General features: G+C 45.3%; 1 protein-coding gene across 2 annotated transcripts; it reads right to left on the bottom strand.

The window, feature by feature from the left end:
• Positions 1–950: 950 nt before the first annotated feature.
• Positions 951–21,249, bottom strand: KRT222 (keratin 222). Of its 2 annotated transcripts, none has more exons than XM_035135860.2 (6): positions 21,089–21,249; positions 11,756–11,884; positions 8,890–9,110; positions 7,065–7,144; positions 5,574–5,682; positions 951–3,862 (listed from the first exon to the last, which is right to left on the bottom strand). In XM_035135860.2, exons 1-6 carry the CDS (start codon positions 21,182–21,184, stop codon positions 3,649–3,651), a joined length of 849 nt encoding a protein of 282 aa, XP_034991751.2. In that variant the 5' UTR covers positions 21,185–21,249; the 3' UTR covers positions 951–3,648. The 2 variants fall into 2 exon arrangements, with proteins under 2 accessions (XP_034991751.2, XP_060137466.1); XM_060281483.1 differs by having other exon boundaries at positions 21,006–21,178.
• Positions 21,250–21,566: the final 317 nt, after the last annotated feature.

Genomic DNA, 21,566 nt, shown 5'->3' with positions numbered 1-21,566 from the left:
ACGGGTTTGAATCATAATAATATTATAATAATTTATTTTTTATACCCTTCCCATCTGGCTGGGTTTCCCCAGCCACTCTCAGCGGCTTCCAACAGAAAAATAAAATACAGTAATCTATTAAATATTAAAAGCCTCCCTAAACAGGGCTGCCTTCAGATGTCTTCTAAAAGTGCCTTTTCTTTCACCTTTTTTCAAGAAAAGTTATGCTGTCCTAGGTAAGTGAATAAAAAGATACTGCTCTTTACTGGTAAACAAGCAAGCATTTCATAAAAGGACTATGGCCAGGACCCAAATGCTTACGGTATTTTAGGTATGTTCAAAGGCCACTATGCACCCAGGAAGATTTTTGTTCTCCATCTTTGAACTGCAGCTCCCCCATATGTCAGATTTTGAAACTCAGGTTCAAAAGTAATAATAATAATAATAATAATAATAATAATAATAATAATAATAATAATAATAAATTATTTATACCCCGCCCATCTGGCCGGGTTCCCCCAGCCACTCTGGGCGGCTTCCAACAAAACATTAAAATACAGAAATCAAACATTAAAAGCTTCCCTAAACAGGGCTGCCTTGAGATGCCTTCTAAAGGTCTGGTAATTGTTGTTCTCTTTGACCTCTGGTGGGAGGGCATTCCACAGGGCGGGTGCCACTACCGAGAAGGCCCTCTGCCTGGTTCCTTGTAACTTGGCTTCTTGTAGTGAGGGAACCGCCAGAAGACCCTTGGCGCTGGACCTCAGTGTCTGGGAAGAACGATGGGGGTAGAGACGCTCCTTTAGGTATACTGGACCAAGGACGTTTAGGGCTTTAAAGGTCAACACCAACACTTTGAATTGTGCTCAGAAACGTACTGGGAGCCAATGTAGGTCTTTCAGGACCGGTGTTATGTGGTCTCGGCGGCCGCTCCCAGTCACCAGTCTAGCTGCCGCATTCTGGGTTAGCTGTAGTTTCCGAGTCACCTTCAAAGGTAGCCCCACGTAGAGCGCATTGCAGTAGTCCAAGCGAGAGATAACTAGAGCATGCACCACTCTGTCGAGACAGTCCGCGGGCAGGTAGGGTCTCAGCCTGCGTACCAGATGGAGCTGATAAACAGCTGCCCTGGACACAGAGGTAGGCATTCCCACTTAGCTTGAGGAACACTTAGCTCTTCAAGGAACACTTGTCTAAAGCCTCCTTAGCTGTGCTGTCATTTGGATTCTGGTCTAAGGATAACCATGATCTCTAGGTTCGGGTATTTTGCCATTCTGCTTAATGTATATAGATTGTGTAATAGCAATTGGTCTAATGGCATTCCCATCACTCCCAGCCAGCATGGCCAATGGTAAGGGGTGCTGAGAATTATTGTTAGGTAACGCCACACTAACTCCCCACCCTGATTTACATGGAAATGAATGCTTTCACAAGTGAGGTGATGCCAGGAATGGTATTTACAGGGCAACCTTAGACATGTCTACTTAGAAGTAACCCCCACAGAGTTCATGAAGGTTTGCTCCTCCATGTGCATGTGTGTGGAATTGTAGCCTCAGTCTGGAATATGCCGCTTTGGGAAGTTAATATGGCATAAAAAGTGGAAGAAAGCCACTTTGAAATATCCTTTAAAAATTCTGGTCAGTGCAACTTTTGAAGCAAGATGATGACACATGGTGGCCCTCTAATGGCTCGTTTATTGTAGCGTGAACTTTTGTAGCCAAGAGCCGAATTCACCAGGCAATACATATAGACTTTAAAAAGCCGTTAAAATCCATTATCATTCTTTTTTGTTCTTGCTTATAACCTTGTGTGCAGAGTTTCTGTAGCTGAAATGGGATGATAGAGTAGCAAGCCAGGATTCCAGATTTTGGGATTAGCGTCATCATACATGCGAGATTTGAGCACAAGGTTGGCTTCAAGCTTGTAGCCCTTTTTAGAATCATTTGATTGACTGCAAAGCAGGTATTTCCAGTTGTTAATACGATGGCGACAGACCACATGGTTTCCAGGCCCAGTTCAAGGTGCCCATATCAATGTGCAAAGCCCTAAATGTCTCTTTCCCCAAATACCTAAAGTCTCTCTTGGGTACTAAGACTGGCAGAGGCAGCCATCTTGGTATTTCTTCCACCTTCAGATGCACTGGGGTGTCTGTGACCTAAATTGCGAAACTCCTTGTGTCCGGCACCTTCCTTATACAGCTTCTAGCAAATGCTGAAGATATACCTCTTTGCCCTGGCTTTTGAGGTGTACTGTATATTTTAAGGACTCACCTTATTTCTGCAATTGCTAAGTTGTTTGAAACAGTTTTTAATATTGTGTCGTGATGTTGCAACCTTCCCTGGGAGCTTAGGACGAAACACAAGTAATAATAATAATAATAATAATAATAATAATAATAATAATAATATAGGCAAGTAGATCATAAAGTAACTGTTATACTTAAGATACCTTCATCCCTGCTACTGTAATAACTACAACATAGCAGCTGAAGCCCTAGATGTATTGAAATAAAAGGTTTTGCCACTGGGTTCAAGGAAGTCGTGCCACTGGGTTCAAGGAAGACGAGGGTCATCTAGTCCAACCCCCTGCAATGCAGGAATCTTTTGCCCAATGTGGGGCTTGAAATCATGATTTCAAGCTATAGAGACAACAAGAAAATATACAACATTCACGAGCTGGCAGGAATTTGCAAAATCGATACGAAAAGCATTTTACCTACATAGGGTCTTTTGGGGCGAAGAAGAAAAGTAATAAAACATATATGAAATAATGGTCTGGTCTGGAAAAAACAACCATAACCAAGTATTGGAACTGTCCATTCCTTTCAAGGAAGTCTTTCACTTGCTAAAATTCCAAGTCACAGTGAAAGGCCAACAAGAAATGTACTGTACTCAAAAATAATTTGCCTCAGTAGCAGCCTCACCTGAGCTTAACCTCGCAAAAGTACCAATGCTATTATCGGTGGCAAGGTATGGCTTAAATCAGATTTTAAACAAACTGCAGGAAATGTTTTCATGGTTTATCTGTTGGTAGAAATCCAGCTATGGTGGAATATAGAATCTCAGGTAAGTGAAAAATTATCTACCCATTCTGACAGAACAAGGGCAATGTGTGTATGTTTCACAGTGAGTGTTAATTGTACTACTTTGGAATTAGATGGCTTGAGGCCTATTTGCCCTCTTGAAGCTTTTGTATTACCAGTTCCTGGGAGGTAACGGCGACTAAGGAGTGTTGGTGAAAATATATAAAATGACGGAGATAAAAATGACTAAGGACAAGTTATAATCACTTATAATCCTGTGGCAGAGGAAGTCCTTTCAAATGCAGATGTTTAGTTCTGCAGAGACAAGTCTTTGAACCCATTAAACATAGAACTGATGAAAATTATAAAAATAAACAATTCTTCTCTGGAGGAAAATAAAGGCGGGGGAGCTATTTCATCAGGTGTTTTAACTAACAGGAATTCTGCTCGTCAGGATTCCCGTAACTGCCTCTCATATAGACGCATGAGCCATCTTCAAAATAACTACAGGATTATAGGAATATATATTAGCTGAAAGAATATACTCCTAGTATTGGTAGACAGGAGACAATCATGTGGTCTACCTGGGTCCATACTGCCATTTATTTCTGAAACCCATCCATGAATAATCTTTGGGTTAACGTGATGCAGATTTAGGTTTTGATGGATGGGATACTGCAAGACCGCCTCATAACCAATCTCACTTCGATATCAGGCAGGCCTTTCTGTTTAGTCTGTATACAACCTTCATCTGTGGCTGCCAAGTGGAGATCAAACCGCAAAGAAACTGATTTTTTCCTTAAGCGAGGGTTGTCTTTAAAGAAAGAGCCTTCCCATTCTTTAATCACTTCATCTACTTTCTCCGTCCTGAAACAATAAATTAAACATTATACTGTACACACGAATGAGTGTGGAACAGACCTTCAAGCTAGGATTTCACAAAGTGATGGGAAATGGCATGACCCGACCACACACAGAGTTTTTGTTCAGTCAGCTGAAATACGGGGGCTGGTTTTAAAATCTGTACCCCTCAGGAAACGTGTTGGCAAGTTGCAACCTTTCTGCAGTTTTTTACTTGTAAAATAAAAGGCGCCCAATTTGCTACACATGAACTTATGCCAAACTGAAGTGCTGCACTAGAAAAATGATCAACCAGGATTTCATACTATGGAAAGAAAGATACCCATGGAAATCTGCTTTCACAACCTTCTTCAGGACAGAAGGCGGAGAGAAAGTCTGTTGAACGAAGCAACACCGATTTAAGGATCTGCATTCATCTATCACTGAGTCCTATGTACAGGACCAGGGCCGTCCTTCTATTGGGCTGACTGGCGCGGTGCGCCAGGGCGCTCGCTCAGCAGGGGGCGCATCAAGGAGGCACATGGAGCTGCCCGTGCCTGTGCCTTGCCCGCTCCGCTCCTTTCCCGGCAGCAGTGGCTAAAACGAGGCGGCAACAGCGGCAGCAGAACTGCCTCCATCGAGGGAAACCTAGACCTGGACCTGGGCTACCTTCCGCCCACACTCCTTCAAGTCACAGCGAGCACAGACAGCGCTGCCCCACAATGCTCCGCGGCACCTCAAATGAGGTGCAGTGCTCGCTGTGACTTGAAGGAGTGTGGGCGGAAGGTAGCCCAGGTCCAGGTCTCCCTGAACGGACGCAGCTTCGCTGCTGTCTTGCTTCAGCCGAGCAGGTGGAGGCGGAGCACAGCTGGCAGCGTCCCTGCCTGTCGTGCCGTGCCCTCCGGCTGCCCGTTGCACCTGGCCCTGCCCGGCAGAGTGCGAGGGGTGCCGGAGGGATCATCGCGCCACAGCGCCCGGTACACTTAAGACGGCCCTGTACAGGACACATCGACACTAAAAATTCAAAGCACATTTAAAACATATGGATTCCCCCAAAGAATACTGGGAATTTTAGCTCTGTAAGGAGGTAAAATACAGTTCCCAGGATTTTGGCTCTAAATGTGTTTTGAATTTATAGTATGGTATGGTATGATATGTAGACCGCTATTGAACACAGTGGGACATACTTCTGAATAAATAGTCCAACACTCATTGGCCTAGTTTGCATTTGGTAAACATCAGGTTAGTTAATGGTTTACTGTGAATCTGTGATTTTCACTTGCCTTGTTCCTTTCCAATAGCTACGGGAGAAACAAACCACTATAACTGGGTTTGGTTGTCATGCAGACTGCGTACTGTGGTTTGCTTCCCTCAAACAAACCACAACCAATAACCCCAAAACAACCCACAGTGGACATTAAGCCATCCACACTGGGTACCCCTATGTTGTCTGAAAACAAGATGATACAGGGCGTTTGATCAGAAGCATCCCTACTATGAAGCAAGCCGATGTTGCTACACGTTAACTGGCAAATGCTGCTCATTGCCAATGCCTTCTTGCGCATTTCCCACTCACTGCAATAAACTTCTGCAGGAGAATTTTAGGCTGGATTTTGTCTCTTTTTGATGGAGGTGGTAGTATTAGTTGCCCCCCGCCCAAAAAGTCCTAAGCTCAACTCGCCTCAGAGAACATTTCCTTATTGCTTGTAAGCGCTCTGCGCTGTTCAGTTTCACTTACTGTATTGTGCCACAAGCCTCTGCGCTCTCCTTTGCGACATTTCCATTTAAGACTGCTTGCTTTGTCAGTATTTCCACTTTTTCAATCTCGTGAGCCTTTAGCTCACTTGCTGTATAAATTAAAACAGAAAAGAAAATGCAATTTTCATTGTTATGCAGGAACAGGCACCAGTAACCATATATGACTCCCCCCCCCTCCAATTAGAAAATGAGAAACGGTAATTAGTTGATCATCGGGGAATGTGCGGTGTTCGGAGAAGAGGAGGTTATGCGTTTGTAAGGAATTTCTTGGGTAGTCCAAGGAGCCAAAAGAGGGATTAGAAGAGTCATATTGAATGGGACAGCCGGAACATGGTTGTAACAAACAAACAAACAAACAAACAAACAAACAAACAAACAAACCACTGTGTGAATTGCTATACAGTCGTACCTTGGAAATCGAATGGAATCCGTTCCGGAGGTCCGTTCGACTTCCAAAACGTTCGGAAACCAAAGTGTGACTTCTGATTGGCTGCAGGAAGCTGCAGCCAATCGGAAGCCCCGGAAGCCCCGTCGGAGGTTCTGCTTCCAAAAATAGTTTGCAAACCAGAACAGTCAGGAGCATTCAGGAGCCAAAATGTTCGAGAACTAAGCAGTTCGAAAACCAAGGTACGACTTCATAGCTTGTTAGTTATGCCCTGCACAGCTCACACAAGACGGCTTACATATCCTGAAAATGCAACACAGTTCAAAACAACACCAGGCAATCTAAATAACAGTACAAAACTATTTAAAAACAGAGGTCAGTTAAAGATAAAAAAAATGGCAGTAGAGATTTCAGCAGCTTAAAAAGCTACATATTTTAAAATGGCCCATGAAATAGAGCCCCAAATTGGGGGTTGGGGAGTGGCCTGAAATAAACAGGTTTTTAAAACCTGCTAAAAGGTTTAGGATATATGTACTCCTATGCAGCAGAGGTCCATAATATAAGAGGGCCATCACAAAAAAGGCCCTGTCTCATGCACCTATCAACTTTATAGATGGGTCTACATGTAAGGCCCTGAAGCAGTCATCGTGCCCAGGCAAGCTTGTATGATATATGTACAGATACCCTTCACATAACATGGCACCAAACTATTTAGAACTGGCATAGGCAAACTTGACCCTCCAGATGTTTCGGGACTACAATTCCCATCATCCCTGACCACTGGTCCTGTTAGCTAGGGATGATGGGAGTTGTAGTCCCAAAACATCTGGAGGGCCGAGTTTGGGGGTGCCTGGTTTAGAACTTTAAAGGTAAACACCAGCATTTTGAGATGAGCCCGGGAACCCACTGATAACCAAAGCAAATGGTTCAGAATAGGTGCCATTTGAAGTTTCCAGAATTACAGAGTTGTCTCTTATTTCCCAGTGGGTTCTTTTCTTAAACTCCTACAAGTTCTGATTCACATCCAACTTTGCCTAAATGGTGAGCTGTCTTTTTATGTTAATTCCAGGTCTTAAGAAAACTTACATGAAGGTAAGATAAACGCTATTTGGCTAGTGGTGCGCTTTTTGTTGCCTTTTCTGTCTTGGCACGCAGAACGATGGAACCTTGAAAGAAAAAGAGGAAGAAACTATAAGAATGTAGAATGGGCCTGCTCATGGTTAGATCCTTCTAAATCGGGGGCTGCCAGACTTCAGGCTTGCTGGGTATTTTTTGTTTTGTTGGTGGATATCAGGTTTCGATATCTACCAACCAGAGCCAGATGCATAATAATACTTGGAGGGTTGATGTGCTGACGTACACTTGGAATAAAGGGACAGAACACAAATTAAATCCAGGAATCTGCTTTCAGTAACAGAACTGAGTTCTGAAGTCCTTTCACACAAGAGCTTCCTGGTTCCCTCCCAAACATACATTGGATCAACTTGATTTAGGTTTTTGGCTGCTGCTGCTGCTGCTTTTGGACAATTCAGAATCAGGGACACTTACTGATTGACTGTGAATTGCCCAAAGAAGTGCAGCAGATCTTGATCTACCTATTGCCCATCCCTGTTCTAGAGAAACAGATACCATGAACATTTGCAGCAGGTGAGCTCTGTGGGTTGAGCAGTCCCTATTGAACTTGTTTGGTCTGCAGCACGACACTTTAGACCAGGCACCCCCAAACTGCGGCCCTCCAGATGTTTTGGCCTACAACTCCCATGATCCCTAGCTAAGAGGACCAGTGGTCAGGGATGATGGGAATTGTAGTCCAAAACATCTGGAGGGCCAAAGTTTGGGGGTGCCTGCTTTAGACCTTCTGCCTGTTCAGTATACAAGCATGTGGCAATCTCTATCAGGGTAGAGTTAGCTCAGGGCTGTTTCATATGTTGTTTCTTTCCTCTATGGAGACAATGGTCTGGACTGGATGTGACATATTGTATATACAGTATTGGCTTATGAAGCTGAAATGGTTAAAACACTTGTGCCACATGCTTGAATGGAGAATCTGCCACAATTGAAGGTTTCTTAGATTAATTAAGAGTTTCCTATAATACAAAGGTGATTGCAGAAGCTTTCAAACTCTCCCTCTCTCACCCACCACATTGCCTTGAATGAAGTATTGTGTGAGTATATTCTGAGTACATTTTTAATATATGGGCTAGGCAACCAATGAAAATGGTTTGGTCCACTTCCCAGCTAAATCACCTTGGATCTGCCACAGTGCTAGCCATGCCAAGAATTTTAGGCAGGAAGTGGGATATAAATCTAGGCAAGCAAGCAAGCAAGCAAGCAAGCAAGCAAGCAAGCAAACAAACAAACAAACAAACAAACAAGGTAACTTTTACTAGCCATAGAACCCTGGCTATGCTATAGGTCATGTGTTGGCAAACTAAGGCCTGTGGGCCGGATCAGGCCCAATTGCCTTCTGCATCCAGCCCGTGAACGGTCCGGAAATTGCCGTGTGGATCGCCAGCACATGCGTTCTTTCCATCTCCCTCCCTCTCCCTCACACGGTGGCGCCTCCACCTCCTCCCTCCCTCCTCCTGGCTTCTCCTCGCCCTGCCTAGAGGAGGAAGGGGGCTGGGCTTTGTTGGCGCCAGCAGCAGCAGTGCTTGAGCGGCTGCCATTTGAAGCAGCCCCTCTCCAGAGCCCTTTCTCACACCGCTCATCGTCCTGCTGCTGCTGCTGCCGCCAACCCCTGCCGCTTGCAAGACACAGGTAAGCAGCCACCAGGGCTCATGGTGCTCTTGCATCATTCCCCCCCCCCTCCAAAATATAGTACTGCCCCCCACAAGGTCTGAGGGACAGCCCCCTGCTGAAAAAGTTTGCTGACCCCTGCTATAGGTATTTGAGGACTGTATCTGAGTACCTTTTCTCCTCCCTCTCTAGCAGACTGCGGTATGTAGCTATTTCTTGCTCAAGCCTCATCTTAGTGTTTAGTAATAGTTCGTGTTGCTGCAGCTGCTTTTCAATCCCTTGCCGCACTTTATGTAGCTCTCTCTCCAGGCCTTCAATCTCTGCTTCCAGATGCTTCAGTTGTGCCTGGTACTGCTGTTTTGTGGTGCGCAGAGAATTTTCCAGACCCTTTTCCTGTTAAATTAGATTACTGGTTTCAATTCCAGAATGTACTTCTAAAAAGCCCAAGACCATTAAAAAAAACAAGGAAGGGGATAAGTAACTTTAAAAAACACACACATACACAATCAACTTTACATTTTAAATTAAACCCACACTAATAAAATCAGCATTTGTCATAAACCTTTATATTCTGAGCAATATAAAACATACAGTGGAACCTCGGTTTCCAATCGTCTCAGAAGGTGAAGGTGAAGGTTTCGGGTTTTGAGCACCGAAAACCTGGAAGTAACTGCTCCTGTTTTCGAACAATTTTTGGAAGCTGAATGTGCTATGTTTTGAGTTTCCCTATTGCATTGAGGCTTCCGTAATGAGTTCAGTGGTGGAGCTTCATGCTCTGGCACCGTGGGGTGGAGAGCAGGCGGGGCTGGGGCTGGCGCGCATCCTGGGGGCATGGCGCGCCGCCTGAGGGGGCGGGGCACCCAGCGCGCGCGCGGGGGGGGGGGAGCCGCGATGGCACCCCACCGGGATCGCATTCCCAGGGGCGGTGTGCTCCCCTCGCACTTCTCTTCCTCCGCCAGTGATTGAGTTTTCAGCTTTTGAATGTTTTGGAAGTCGAATGGTCTTCCAGAACGGATTACATTCGAAAACTGAGGCTCCACTGTAGTTATATTCGATCGGGGGTGATTGCAGATATTTGGCTGCAGGGATCAGATCTATTAATGCAGGAATTGCCAACCTTCAGCGACCAATGGAAACATTTTGAATTTTGAGAAAGTGCTGTGGGCGCCAATCACAAAATGGCTGCCCTAGGGGCATGGCACAAGGTCATGCTTGCGAGGGGAAGTCACCCATGTCCTAATGGATCTGACTGTGGAGATCCTACAATATTGTTTCCCTTCCTCACAATGCTGCTGCTGCTGTCTGATAACAATGGAGGATTATGGGTTCCATTTTCCATTTCTTCATGTGACCTTTCCCTTGCCAGTCTCCTCCCAGGCCCTCCTTTTCACTATCTAGGTGACAAGAAAATAGAACTTATCTCAAGTACGGTAATAGGCACCTTAGACTAAGGAGACAGCAACAAATCAGGAATAAAAGCTGGAAGAAAGACACAGCACCAGTTTGAACTATTGGAGTAGCCTGGTGGGAGCACCCTATGTGAGTTCCTGATACAATAAGCTATGATCTAGCCATGAAGTAAACTGGTCCTGACTTCTAGCTCATTCTTTGACCCTTGTTGCTGCCTCACTTTTGCGAGAGGTGAGGTTGCAGGGAACCAAACAGAGGGCCTTCTCGGTAGTGGCACCCGCCCTGTGGAACGCCCTCCCAGCAGATGTCAAGGCAATAAGTAACTATTCTACTTTCAGAAGACAAATGAAAGTGGCCCTGTTTAGGGAAGTTTTTAATGTTTGATGCTGTACTGTTTTTAATATTCGGTTGGACGCCGCCCAGAGTGGCTGGGGAAACCCAGCCAGATGGGCGGGGTATAAATAAATATTATTATTATTATTATTATCATTATTATTGATAATAATGGGGACCCAGGTGGCGCTGTGGCGCTGTGGTTAAACCACTGAGCCTAGGGCTTGCTGATCAGAAGGTCGGCGGTTTGAATCCCTGTGACGGGGTGAGCTCCCGTTGCTTGGTCCCAGCTCCTGCCAACCTAGCAGTTCGAAAGCACGTCAAAATGCAAGTAGATAAATAGGAACCGCTACAGCGGGAAGGTAAACGGCGTTTCCATGTGCTGCTCTGGTTTGCCAGAAGTGGCTTTGTCATGCTGGCCACATGACCTGGAAGCTATACGCCGGCTCCCTCGGCCAATAATGCGAGATGAGCGCGCAACCCCAGAGTCGGTCACGACTGGACCTAATGGTCAGGGGTCCCTTATCATCATCATCATTGTTATTATTATTATTATTATTCAGTCCTGACTCCTGTCTTATTCTAGGCTCATCTCAGGCCCAGCCTACAGTGTTGGGAATACAGTGGAATAACTCTACTTACAAATGTTTCTACTTATGAACGGAGCTCCGTCCGCCATCTTGGATGTGGTTTAGATAGGATTTTTTTCTACTTACGAATTTTTAGATAGGGTTGCTTTGACTTACAATTTTTTTCTCCCAATGCATTCTTATGGGATTCGACTTACAATTTTTTTTGACTTACGAATGTGCGTTCGGAATGCATTAAATTCGTAAGTAGAGGTACCACTGTACGTAGTGGAGATAAAGCCATACCCTTCAACACTTCTCCAATGAAAATAGGGATGGCCCACTCCCTAATGATAATATTAATATTTATACCCCACACATCTTACTGGGTTGCCCCAGCCACTCAGGGAAGCTTACAACATATAAAAACAACAACATAATAAAACATAAAAAAACCTACTTCCCTATACAGGGTTTCCTTCAGACGGCTCAGGGGGTCGGATAACTCCATACCCTCCAACATTTCTCCAATGAAAATAGGGACATACTAAGGAAAAGTGGGACATTCCAGGATCAAATCAGAAACCAGGATGACTTTTCTAAATCAGGGATGTCCCTGGAAGATAGGGTCTGTAAAGTTACCTTGGGTACTGTGAGCCCAAGGGAAACAGCAAGCAATTTCACCTCCTCTCTACACAGACAGCCCAGCTGCTCAATCAGACTTACCACAGCGTGGAGAGAATCAATTTCCATCTGCATATGGTGCCATTGACGTCTTGCTTCATTTAGCTCTGCCCTGGCTGCTTTTAGCGCTTCCTCGTCTTTGCTCATTCTTTCACTAGTGGCTTCTTCTAGCTGCAAAGAGGAAGCATTGGCCACATCAGTTCAAGATGTCCCGCACTGAAAAACTTCAAATTTGGCTGTGTGAATGAATCTGAGGTTCCTGAAACAAAGCACACCTGGTGCACAATTCACGTCTCCTTCCGTTTTATTATACTATCATTGAAACAAGGTGGTTCTGAAGGGAGCTGATTGGTTTCACAGTGGGAGCAAAAGCAAAAAAATAAAAATAAAAAGGACGGGGTGGTCATAGGTCTGCCTGAAAAGAAATGGCATATGTTCTAACCCACCCCACCCCACTTTGAGCACAGGACACGGTATCAGTTTGCTGCCTACAAACTGAGAGCAAAATGCTAGAGCAGAATTTCCTAAACTTGGGTCTCCAGCTGTTTTTGGACCACAACTCCCATAATCCCTCACTAGCGAGATTGGTGGTCAGGGATGATGGGAACTGTAGTCCAAAAGCAGCTGCAGACCCAAGTTTGGGAAACACTGGAAGATGGGCTGTAGGGCTCTGTGAGTGTGTGCCGTCTACCTTACCTACCAAAATGTTAAGATGAATTTATGGATGACTGCAAAGCAACACCCACCTCTATTCTTTATTGCAGGGATGGGGAACCTGTGATTCTTCAGGTATTGTCAGGCTATCATCCTTGAGAGATCCAGGGTTTCGGGGTGATCAGAATGCTGATTGCTCTAGGCCATGGTGTTCCATGTGTTTCCCCTAACGTCAGGCTTAACATTGGGGTGGGAGAGAATGTTCTGCCTGCAAACAATCTGCAGCAAGTACTAGGTCGCCAACACACCAGAAAAGCCGATGTTGCTCTTGTATTTAATGGTGGATCCTGTGGATAGGATCTGAAGAACTCAGCAGCTGCTACAAGGCCAGTTTTTCATTCACCACAGCATCTTCAGTACCAGTGCTTAAACCAAGATGCCTTCATGAAGCTCAACCTGATATGTGCCAAAAGAGACACACTGAAGCACAAAGAGGATCCAAGAAGAACTGATTGCACAACTCCCCTTGAGGGACTTGGCATGTTTCAAAGGACACATTGGCACAGCTCCAGAGGTTACTCCATAATATTGTTTGCTTATTTATAAAATGCCATCCATATACATGGCACTTTCCAAAGAATTCGTCCCTGCCCCAAAGCTCTTACAGTCTAAAATAGATACAGAGGACGGGGGGAATAGAGGCATTGGGCAGGCAGGGGAAGAATATGCAGTTACTTCAACTACTATCACATATACTTTGGCTTTGTTACAATGGGAACTAGAGGGAAGTTCCAATGGCTTCCCAGAAAATTATAGAATGCAGGAATATACTGTTAAGGACTCACTGACTTAAGGACTCACTGAGTCTTCTCAAGAAAGTTCAAAATACAGTCAAGGTGTCTATGAGTCAGTTGCTTGGATATCACTGAAGGGGGGGGGAGGCAAATGGTTTGAATCCCAGAGTGCTCATTAAGATCATAATTCAGAAACACTACTCGGTTCCTACATCAGACAACATGAGGAATCTGCTAGCCTGCGTACTGTATTTATTCTGTATTTATTCTAATGCACATCCTAGTTTTCAAAACCTTGAAACCCCAAAAGGTACAGTAGTGCCTCGCTTAACGAATGCCCTGCTTAACGAAATTTCCGCTTAACGAAAGGATTTTTCGAGCGGAGGTTGCCTCGCTAGACGAATTCGTTTTATGAAAAATTCATCTAGCGAATCGCAGTTTCCCATAGGAATGCATTGAAATTCAATTAATGCGTTTCTATGGGCAAAAAAATTTCAATTTTTTTTCAATGCATTCCTATGGGATTTGCTAGACGAATTTTTCGTTATAAGAAAAGACCCGTGGAACGAATTAAATTAGTCTAGCAAGGCAGCACTGTATTTGCTTGCAAATGTAATGCGCATTGGCAAAAAGTGCGCTCCCAAGGCCTGTTCAATCTTCTTTCCTGAGAGCCGCCATTTTCCGTCTCAAATACTGTCCCTGCGCAAATGGGCTACTGTGCCCACACCTGCAGCCAGGCTCTTTTTCGCATGACAAGGCCGGTTCCTGCAACATTCACCTTGTTCACCGGTAAGGCCAAGTCCTTGTTCGGGGGGGAGGGGGGGCAGGACGGGGTGATCTTGAATCAGTGGCTGGCATGCAGAGCGGGGCGAGGGGAAAGGCAGTGTGTTTGTACGAGCAAACTCCCATGATACACACCGACTCACTTCACCTGGCTCCCACAGCTTCTGCTGACCCACGTGGCTCTCCCCCTCCTGTGGCAAGGATGGCAGTGGAGGCAGTGGAGTGGCAACAGAGCGACCGGGCCTCCCAGTTAGCAAGAGCTCGTCTTTTTTCTTGGTGCCCCAAAAGACCCAGCAGAACTTGATTACCCCATCTAGGCAAGTTTGCAATCGAATCTAATGCACCGTCGAATCTAATGCGCACTCTAATGTTCACGGCAGAATTTGGCCAAAGAAAGTGTGCATTCCATTCAAGGAAATGCGGTAATTTCAACACCTCACGTTTCTTCATCTACCTATTGGAGTTAAACCAGCGCGGGGAAGCGTTCCAACAACAGAACTGTGAGACATTTGGTGACATCACAGCGGTTCAGATAGTATTTACATTTTTTTAAAATTAAAAAATCATTTGTATACAGTCATACCTCATGATACGTCCGCTTCATGTTGCATCTTTTCAGGTTACGGACACGCTGAACCCAGAAGTCCCAGAACGGGTTACTTCTAGGTTCGGCGTGTACGTAACCCCAATGCATGCGCAGCATCAAATCGCGCTTTGCACATGCACAGAAGCGCCACATTGCATCACGTGCATGCACAGATGTGCCGATTCATGTTGCGGCCGTTTCATGTTGTGAACGGGCCGCTGGAACGGACCCTGTTTGCAACATGAGGTACCACTGTACTACCTTTCCATCCTTATTAGTAGTGGGCATGCACCCCCACAGGAGGAATGTGATAGAATGGGTGTGTTGTTGCAGAGATGGTCAGTCCTGACAAAATACAGCTCACTGGTCAAGAAATCAAAATATGGGGCCAGGCATGTGCAGCTTGTCTGAGGACATAGGAGGCATGTGACATTCTTGGCATGATGGTGTAGGTTCAGCAGGCCCCTGGCGGACACCCCTCCCCAGCCCGACTTAGCCCTCTGAGGCTCAGGACAAGTGTACCCTCCTGCCCCACCCTGCACAGGACACGCTCTAGACCATAGGTGCCAACCCCCAGATTGAAAAATCCGGAATTGGCGCCGGAAGTCACGCTGCGGCCATTTTGGAACTGGGCAGAGCAGCACCGGAAGTCGCTTCTATGTATGCTCTGCCCATTTCCAAAATGGCCATGGCGTCAGAAATTGCTTCTGCGCATGTCCAGAGACTCCAGAGGCTCCCCGGGCCGGTAAGAATCCGGGGGATTTACGGTTGTTGTTTTTTTAAATCCGGGCTGCCAGCGGGAAACAGCTGGAAAAACAGGGGTTTCCCGGGGAATACGGGAGACTTGGCAGCTATGCTCTGGGCACTATGGGACAATTCTGGAGGCAGCAATTTTGAGGCAATAATAGGCATAGATACCGTATAGTTACAAGTAGGTAGCTGTGTTGGTCTGACGTAGTCGAAACAAAATAAAAAAATTCCTTCCAGCAGCACCTTAGAGACCAACTAAGTTTGTCATTGGTATGAGCTTTCGTGTGCATGCATGCTTCTTCAGATACACACATAGATGTGATAGCACTACAGTGGCTTTGGGGGGTAATAGGTAGTTTGCACAATTAACCCCAAATAAGGATGCTTGATGGCTCCACTTTGACAGTCACTATGCATTGTCTGACATTCAGAATGCTCATGTTGTTACTTTTTTCAAGGTGCTTCTTGAAAAACTTGTCGTTCTCTCTTCATTTTTTAAAATTACATTTATTGGCAGGGAATTAAAATAGCCCCCTGGCCAAAAGCCACCCCCCCACACACACATTTGTACTAGAACACGTGAACAATATTTGAGTTTTTAATGAGAATACATAATATATATGTAGGACAAAAAAGGTTAGCCTTAAAAACAAGAAAGGAAATGATGGTCTGAAAGCCACAAAATGGATCACAGATCAAAAGTTTTTTTAATAAATAAATAAATAAATAAATAAACCCTAATAATAATTTAATGTACTGTATTTATTAACCCAGATAAAGCCTGGCTTGTTAATATATAATTTTATTCAGCCTGATGGATCTGATACCTCTTTGAAAATGCATAAACATTGTTGAAGCATCATATTGGAATTTGCCTTCTCATTTGGCTGCTAGAAAATAATCGTTGGCAACTAGTTCAGACATAAGTTGTGGATTTCTACTGACACCTACTTCTGAGGTAATATTTTTACAAATACCTAGCTTTGTTTCTTCTGGAGAAATGCACATACTCTGTCATTACCAGATTACAAATTGCCTTTGCATGACACATCCTCAAATAACAGGGGAGTGACTGTGGGCATGGCGGACGTCATCTGAGGCCTGGTTTGTGCTGTCCATGGTATAAGCAGAAGAAATTCATGCTTTAGGGTGGTTATTTACGCATTTCCAGGAGGAGAAGGAGAAGGAGAAGGAGAAGGAGAAGGAGAAGGAGAAGGAGAAGAAGAAGAAGAAGAAGAAGAAGAAGAAGAAGAAGAAGAAGAAGAAGAAGAAGAAGAACATCCTCCCCAAAGAGGTCAAATATATGCATGAAATTTGCATATGCAGCTAATTAATATGTATACATATAGGTTCACATTTAGAAAAACAAAAAAATACTGCAATCCATGCAGAAACATGAAATATGATATGAGGATGAATGTGACCTGGATGTTTGTTCAGTTTGATGCTGTTGGCGGGCAACTTCAAGGCTCCAGTTGTTGTCCCTTCTTATGGTTCTTTACTAGGGGCTACACTTGCCAACCTCACCCCCCCCCCCCGGCCTGCCATTCTCCCCTGCATTAATCCCCTTTCCATCTCATGCAACTATTAAGCTCACTTTTCACCTTTCCAGTTTCATTTCTGGAGGCACTTCTCCCCTTTATTCTGTAGCCCTGCTTTGCACCTCTTTTCACCTTCACCTTCACACCCCAACTTTCATGCTCACCCCCTCCCCATGCCTCCTATTCCCTCCTTTTTTGCAGCCCCCTTTACACCCCCATTTTCACCTTCACTCCCTTTCCCTCCTCAACTCGACCTCGGACATGGACCACCCCTTTTCCATGACTCATCCTCTCTCCTATGATAACAGCCCCCTTTGCATGTGAGCCATTGTGAAACGCACGGTACTATATATTTTTTAAGTTAAATACAGTGGTACCTCGGTTTATGAACACAATTGGTTCCGGAAGTCTGTTCATAAACTGAAGCGTTCATAAACTGAAGCGAACATTCCCATTGAAAGTAATGGAAAGTGAATTAATCCATTCCAGATGGGTCCGCGGCGTTCATAAACCGAAAATTCATAAACTGAGGTGTTCATAAACCGAGGTTCCACTGTAGATTATTAAGAGCAAGGCTGCCAGTTAGCTTGTTCAATTAGGGAAGGTTAAATTCAGCTGGTGGCTTATGTACCTATATGGCTTGTTAATAAAATATCTGTTCTAAATTATTGCAAGGAATCTGGAACTTAATGCTGAAGACAACACATGACACCAGGAGTGAAATACAGTGTGTGATGCTACAATGGACTATTTGAGGCCTCTCCTTCCTTGGTCTCTTTCACACGAGGTAGCTGAGGAATGGAAGAGGGAGAAGTTTAAGTACAGTGAGAAGGGGGCAGCGTTGTAAGAAAAAGAAAAAAGTGGCTGTTTTAAACAACAGCCTGTGTTGCAGCCTGTAAAGCAGGAGAGAAGCAACACTGAGGAAAACGGCCATTTTAAACATCAGCAGAGGTTTGAGTGAAGCTGGGGTGCTTTAAAACATCCACTTTGACTCCTTTCAGGGTCTCTCCCTTCTCACTGTACTCAAACTTCTTTCCTCAGCTATTTCATGTGAGAGAGATAAAGGACTCACTGGCATCCACCACTCTCCCACCTAAGGTTGATAATAATAATAATAATAATAATAATAATAATAATAATAATAATAATAATATATTATTTATACCCCGCCCATCTGGCTGGGCCTCCCCTGCCACTCTGGGCGGCTTCCAACAGAAATATTAAAATACATCAAATATCACAGATAAAAAACTTCCCTAAACAAGGCTGCTTTTAGGTATTTTCTAAATGTCAGGTAGCTGTTCATCTCTCTGACCTCTGATGGGAGGGCGTTCCACAGGGCGGGTGCCACTACCGAGAAGGCCCTCTGCTTGGTTCCCTGTAGCTTTGCTTCTCACAGTGAGGGAACCACCAGAAGGCCCTCGGAGCTGGACCTCAGAATGATGGGGTGGAGACGCTCCTTCAGGTATACTGGACCGAGGCCGTTTAGGGCTTTAAAGGTCAGCACCAACACTTTGAATTGTGCTCGGAAACGTACTGGGAGCCAATGTAGGTCTTTCAAGACCGGTGTTATGTGGTCTCGGTGGCCGCTCCCAGTCACCAGTCTAGCCGCCACATTCTTGTAGTTTCCGGGTCACCTTAAAAGGTAGCCCCACATAGAGCGCATTGCAGTAGTCCAAGCGGGAGATAACACATTTGATCATGAGCAAATGCGGCCTCATAGCCCCCAACCGCCCCGAAAATGCCAGGACCATCATGAAAACCCTTAAGCCATCGTGGCTTCTCACTTTCTCACACAGAGTCCGAAATCCCCATCTTTGTTGAGGTACACTAATCAGAAATGGCTTCATAGTGGGGGAAGCATGGATGAGAAAGTTGCCGAACTGAGACCTCCTCCTCTGCCACCTCCTTTGCTGCTGCTCCTGGGAGTTGCAGAAGGTGGGTTGGGGGGGGGAGAAGGAAGAGTCTTGCACCGGGTTCGAGTGAGGGAGCTAGGCCTGCCAGCCAGCGGAGTATCAGCAGCACTAGGAGCGGGTAGAGGAGGAGAAGGAGAGCAAGGCAACGGGGACACTGATGTCCCCGTCCTCGTTGTGGGAGGCTGCGACTCTCCAGTCTGGTGGATCCCCACCCAGCATAGCTGCCAAGTCTCCCATATTCTCCGGGAAATCCCTGTTTTTCCAGCTGTTCTTAGCTGAAAAAACGGGTTTTTTTTGTTTTTCCACGGTTTATTCTGGCGCGATGGCCATTTTGGAACTAGGCGGAGCATGCTCAGAAGCGACTTTTGATGCTGCTCTGCCCAGTTCCAAAATGGCTGCAGTGCGACTTCTGGCACAGCGGCCATTTTGGAACTGGGCAAAGCAGCATCAAAAGTAACTTCTGAGCATGCTCTGCCCAGCTTCAAAATGGCGGCAGCGCTACTTCCGGTCTGCTACTTCCGGCCCGGTCCCTTATTTCTCGGACAGCAACTTGGCAGGTATGCCACCCAGTTGACCATGCCAAACAAAAACAAGAAGGAGAAAGTGAGCCAGATCAGGTCTGAAGAGAAGTGTGGTGGCTGGAAGAGACCTTGGGCAGGAACACATGCTGGGAGTGGTGTAGCTGGCAGGATGAAGACAGGCCTGCGGGGGGCTGGAGTTGAGGGGGGGGGAGGAGGTCATGGGGTAAAGGGTGGGCACCGGAGCTAGCTGGGCTTTGCACGGGGAGGGGTTGTCTGTATCCTGAAAAACTTTAATAAAAATTTTAGCATGCAAAACCAACAAAGAAAGAGCCCCTCCCCAGCAGTGATAGTGATGCAGATTTATGAGGACAGTTGGAGGGTATGCGGCCTGAGGAAAGTTCCCCACCCCTGCCCTATCCTACAGGTTTTCTATTGACCCAGGGCCATTGGTATACAGTGGTACCTCGGTTTAAGTACACAATTGGTTCCAGAAGTCTGTACTTAACCTGCAGCATACTTAACCTGAAGCGAACTTTCCCATTGAAAGTAATGGAAAGTGGATTAATCCGTTCTAGACGGTCCGCGGAGTACTCAACCTGAAGCGTACTTAACCCGAAGTATGAGTGTAATGTAATTGGTTCTGGAAGTCCGTACTTAACCTGAAGCGTACTTAACCTGAAGCGAACTTTCCCATTGAAAGTAATGGAAAGTGGATTAATCCGTTCCAGACGGGTCTGCGGAGTACTTAAACTGAAGCGTACTCAAACCGAGGCGTACTTAAACCGAGGTATGACTGTATAGGTATGTAAGCCTCGTTTTAAGCAAAGTATGTTGCTATCAGTTGCTCACATGCATGTTGCAGAGTAGCTGGGTGCATTGGGATGTGGGGAACCCAGGTCCAAGTTCCTGGTCTGCCGAGAAACTCTCTGGACAGGTATGTCAGTGCCTCTGGGCCTAACCTAGCAGGCTGCTGTGTGGACAAAATGTTGTAACCTGTGCCAGCCTCTTGGGACAGGATTTGAAAGCTGCTGGAACATACAAATACTGTAGCATCATCTTACACCAGAAGCAAGCCTGCCGTGAGATAATAATAGGACCACACATTCAGAAATAACCATATCTAAAGTGTAGCAGGGTGATACGATCAGCCTGCAACTAGCTTAAATATCTTGGTTTATGACGTGTTGCGGTACTCAGACTAATTGGCCAGCTGTGGTTCACAGATGTTAATTCCTGTGTGGATGTCTAATGGTGCCATTGTGACCGGATAACCTTTAAGAAATACGAGAGCTGGAACTAAGGCAAGGCATTGCAAAATACTATGGCACTCGTTTTCGTCTTCTGGGGGACACCGTAAATATCATCTCGAGGGTTAAAACACAGGCTCCCACAACCTTAAAAGTGGCTAGAAATCGTAACCCACTTTAAAATGGCTCCTATACACAACTGCTAAAGGATGCCTACTTTATTCCCTCCCCCCTGCAAAAAAAGAAGCATCATCTCAAAATGAGCCAAGAGTACTATTTCATTTGCGGGGAGGGGGTGGGAATCACAAAAACCTTTGCCACCCTATTTACATAAACGGATAGATGCAAGGTGACACGACTCTTATACCTTAATGTATTTCCCCGCAGTTTTTCGGGCTAGATATGCTGCAGTATGAGAGGAGGAAGAACGGAGAGAAAAAAAACCCACCACGATTCCCTTTCCCCAATAAAATGCTGCATTGGAAAAGAAAATACTGTACCTCACAGAGGCTGAGAGAGGAACTGAGTACACATTGGATTGCCTCCTTATTCGGGTAGGTGCCTTTCTGTATATAATCATTACCTGGGTCCCTGCTGAGAGGATGGTCTCTATCTGACTTCTGGTGATGAGCGTTTCATAGTTTGCCCTGATCTCATTGAGGAGCTGGGACAGTTCCATGCTGCTCCCATCCTCCACCTTGGCTAACTCAACCTTATGGATAGGAGGAGAAGCAGCAGCAGCAAAGCATTCTCAGCCTGCAGTAAGAGTGAGAACACAGAGGGAGAGAGAGAGAGGGGAGGGAGGAAAACACTGATTTTTTTTTTAAAGCAGCAGAGTTCTATTCTCTTAGCAGCATTGAAGAATGGTCATTTGTTTTTGATTTATTTCATTTATTAAATTAGTATATACTGCCCTTCATCCTAAGATCACAGGGTGGTACACAAAATAAAATACAGGATAGAAACAAGGAAATAGCTAAAGCAAAACAGCAAAGCAATATCACACACACACACCTTTTTTCACAGACGCATTTAAAAGGCTGTAAAGGTAAAGGGACCCC

The sequence above is a fragment of the Zootoca vivipara genome, chromosome 13 (genome assembly GCF_963506605.1).
Source record: "Zootoca vivipara chromosome 13, rZooViv1.1, whole genome shotgun sequence".
NCBI classification, from domain to species: Eukaryota; Metazoa; Chordata; class Lepidosauria; order Squamata; family Lacertidae; genus Zootoca; species Zootoca vivipara.
The sequence above is the reverse complement of the archived record's forward strand: the minus strand, read 5'-3'. Positions and strand labels throughout refer to the sequence as shown.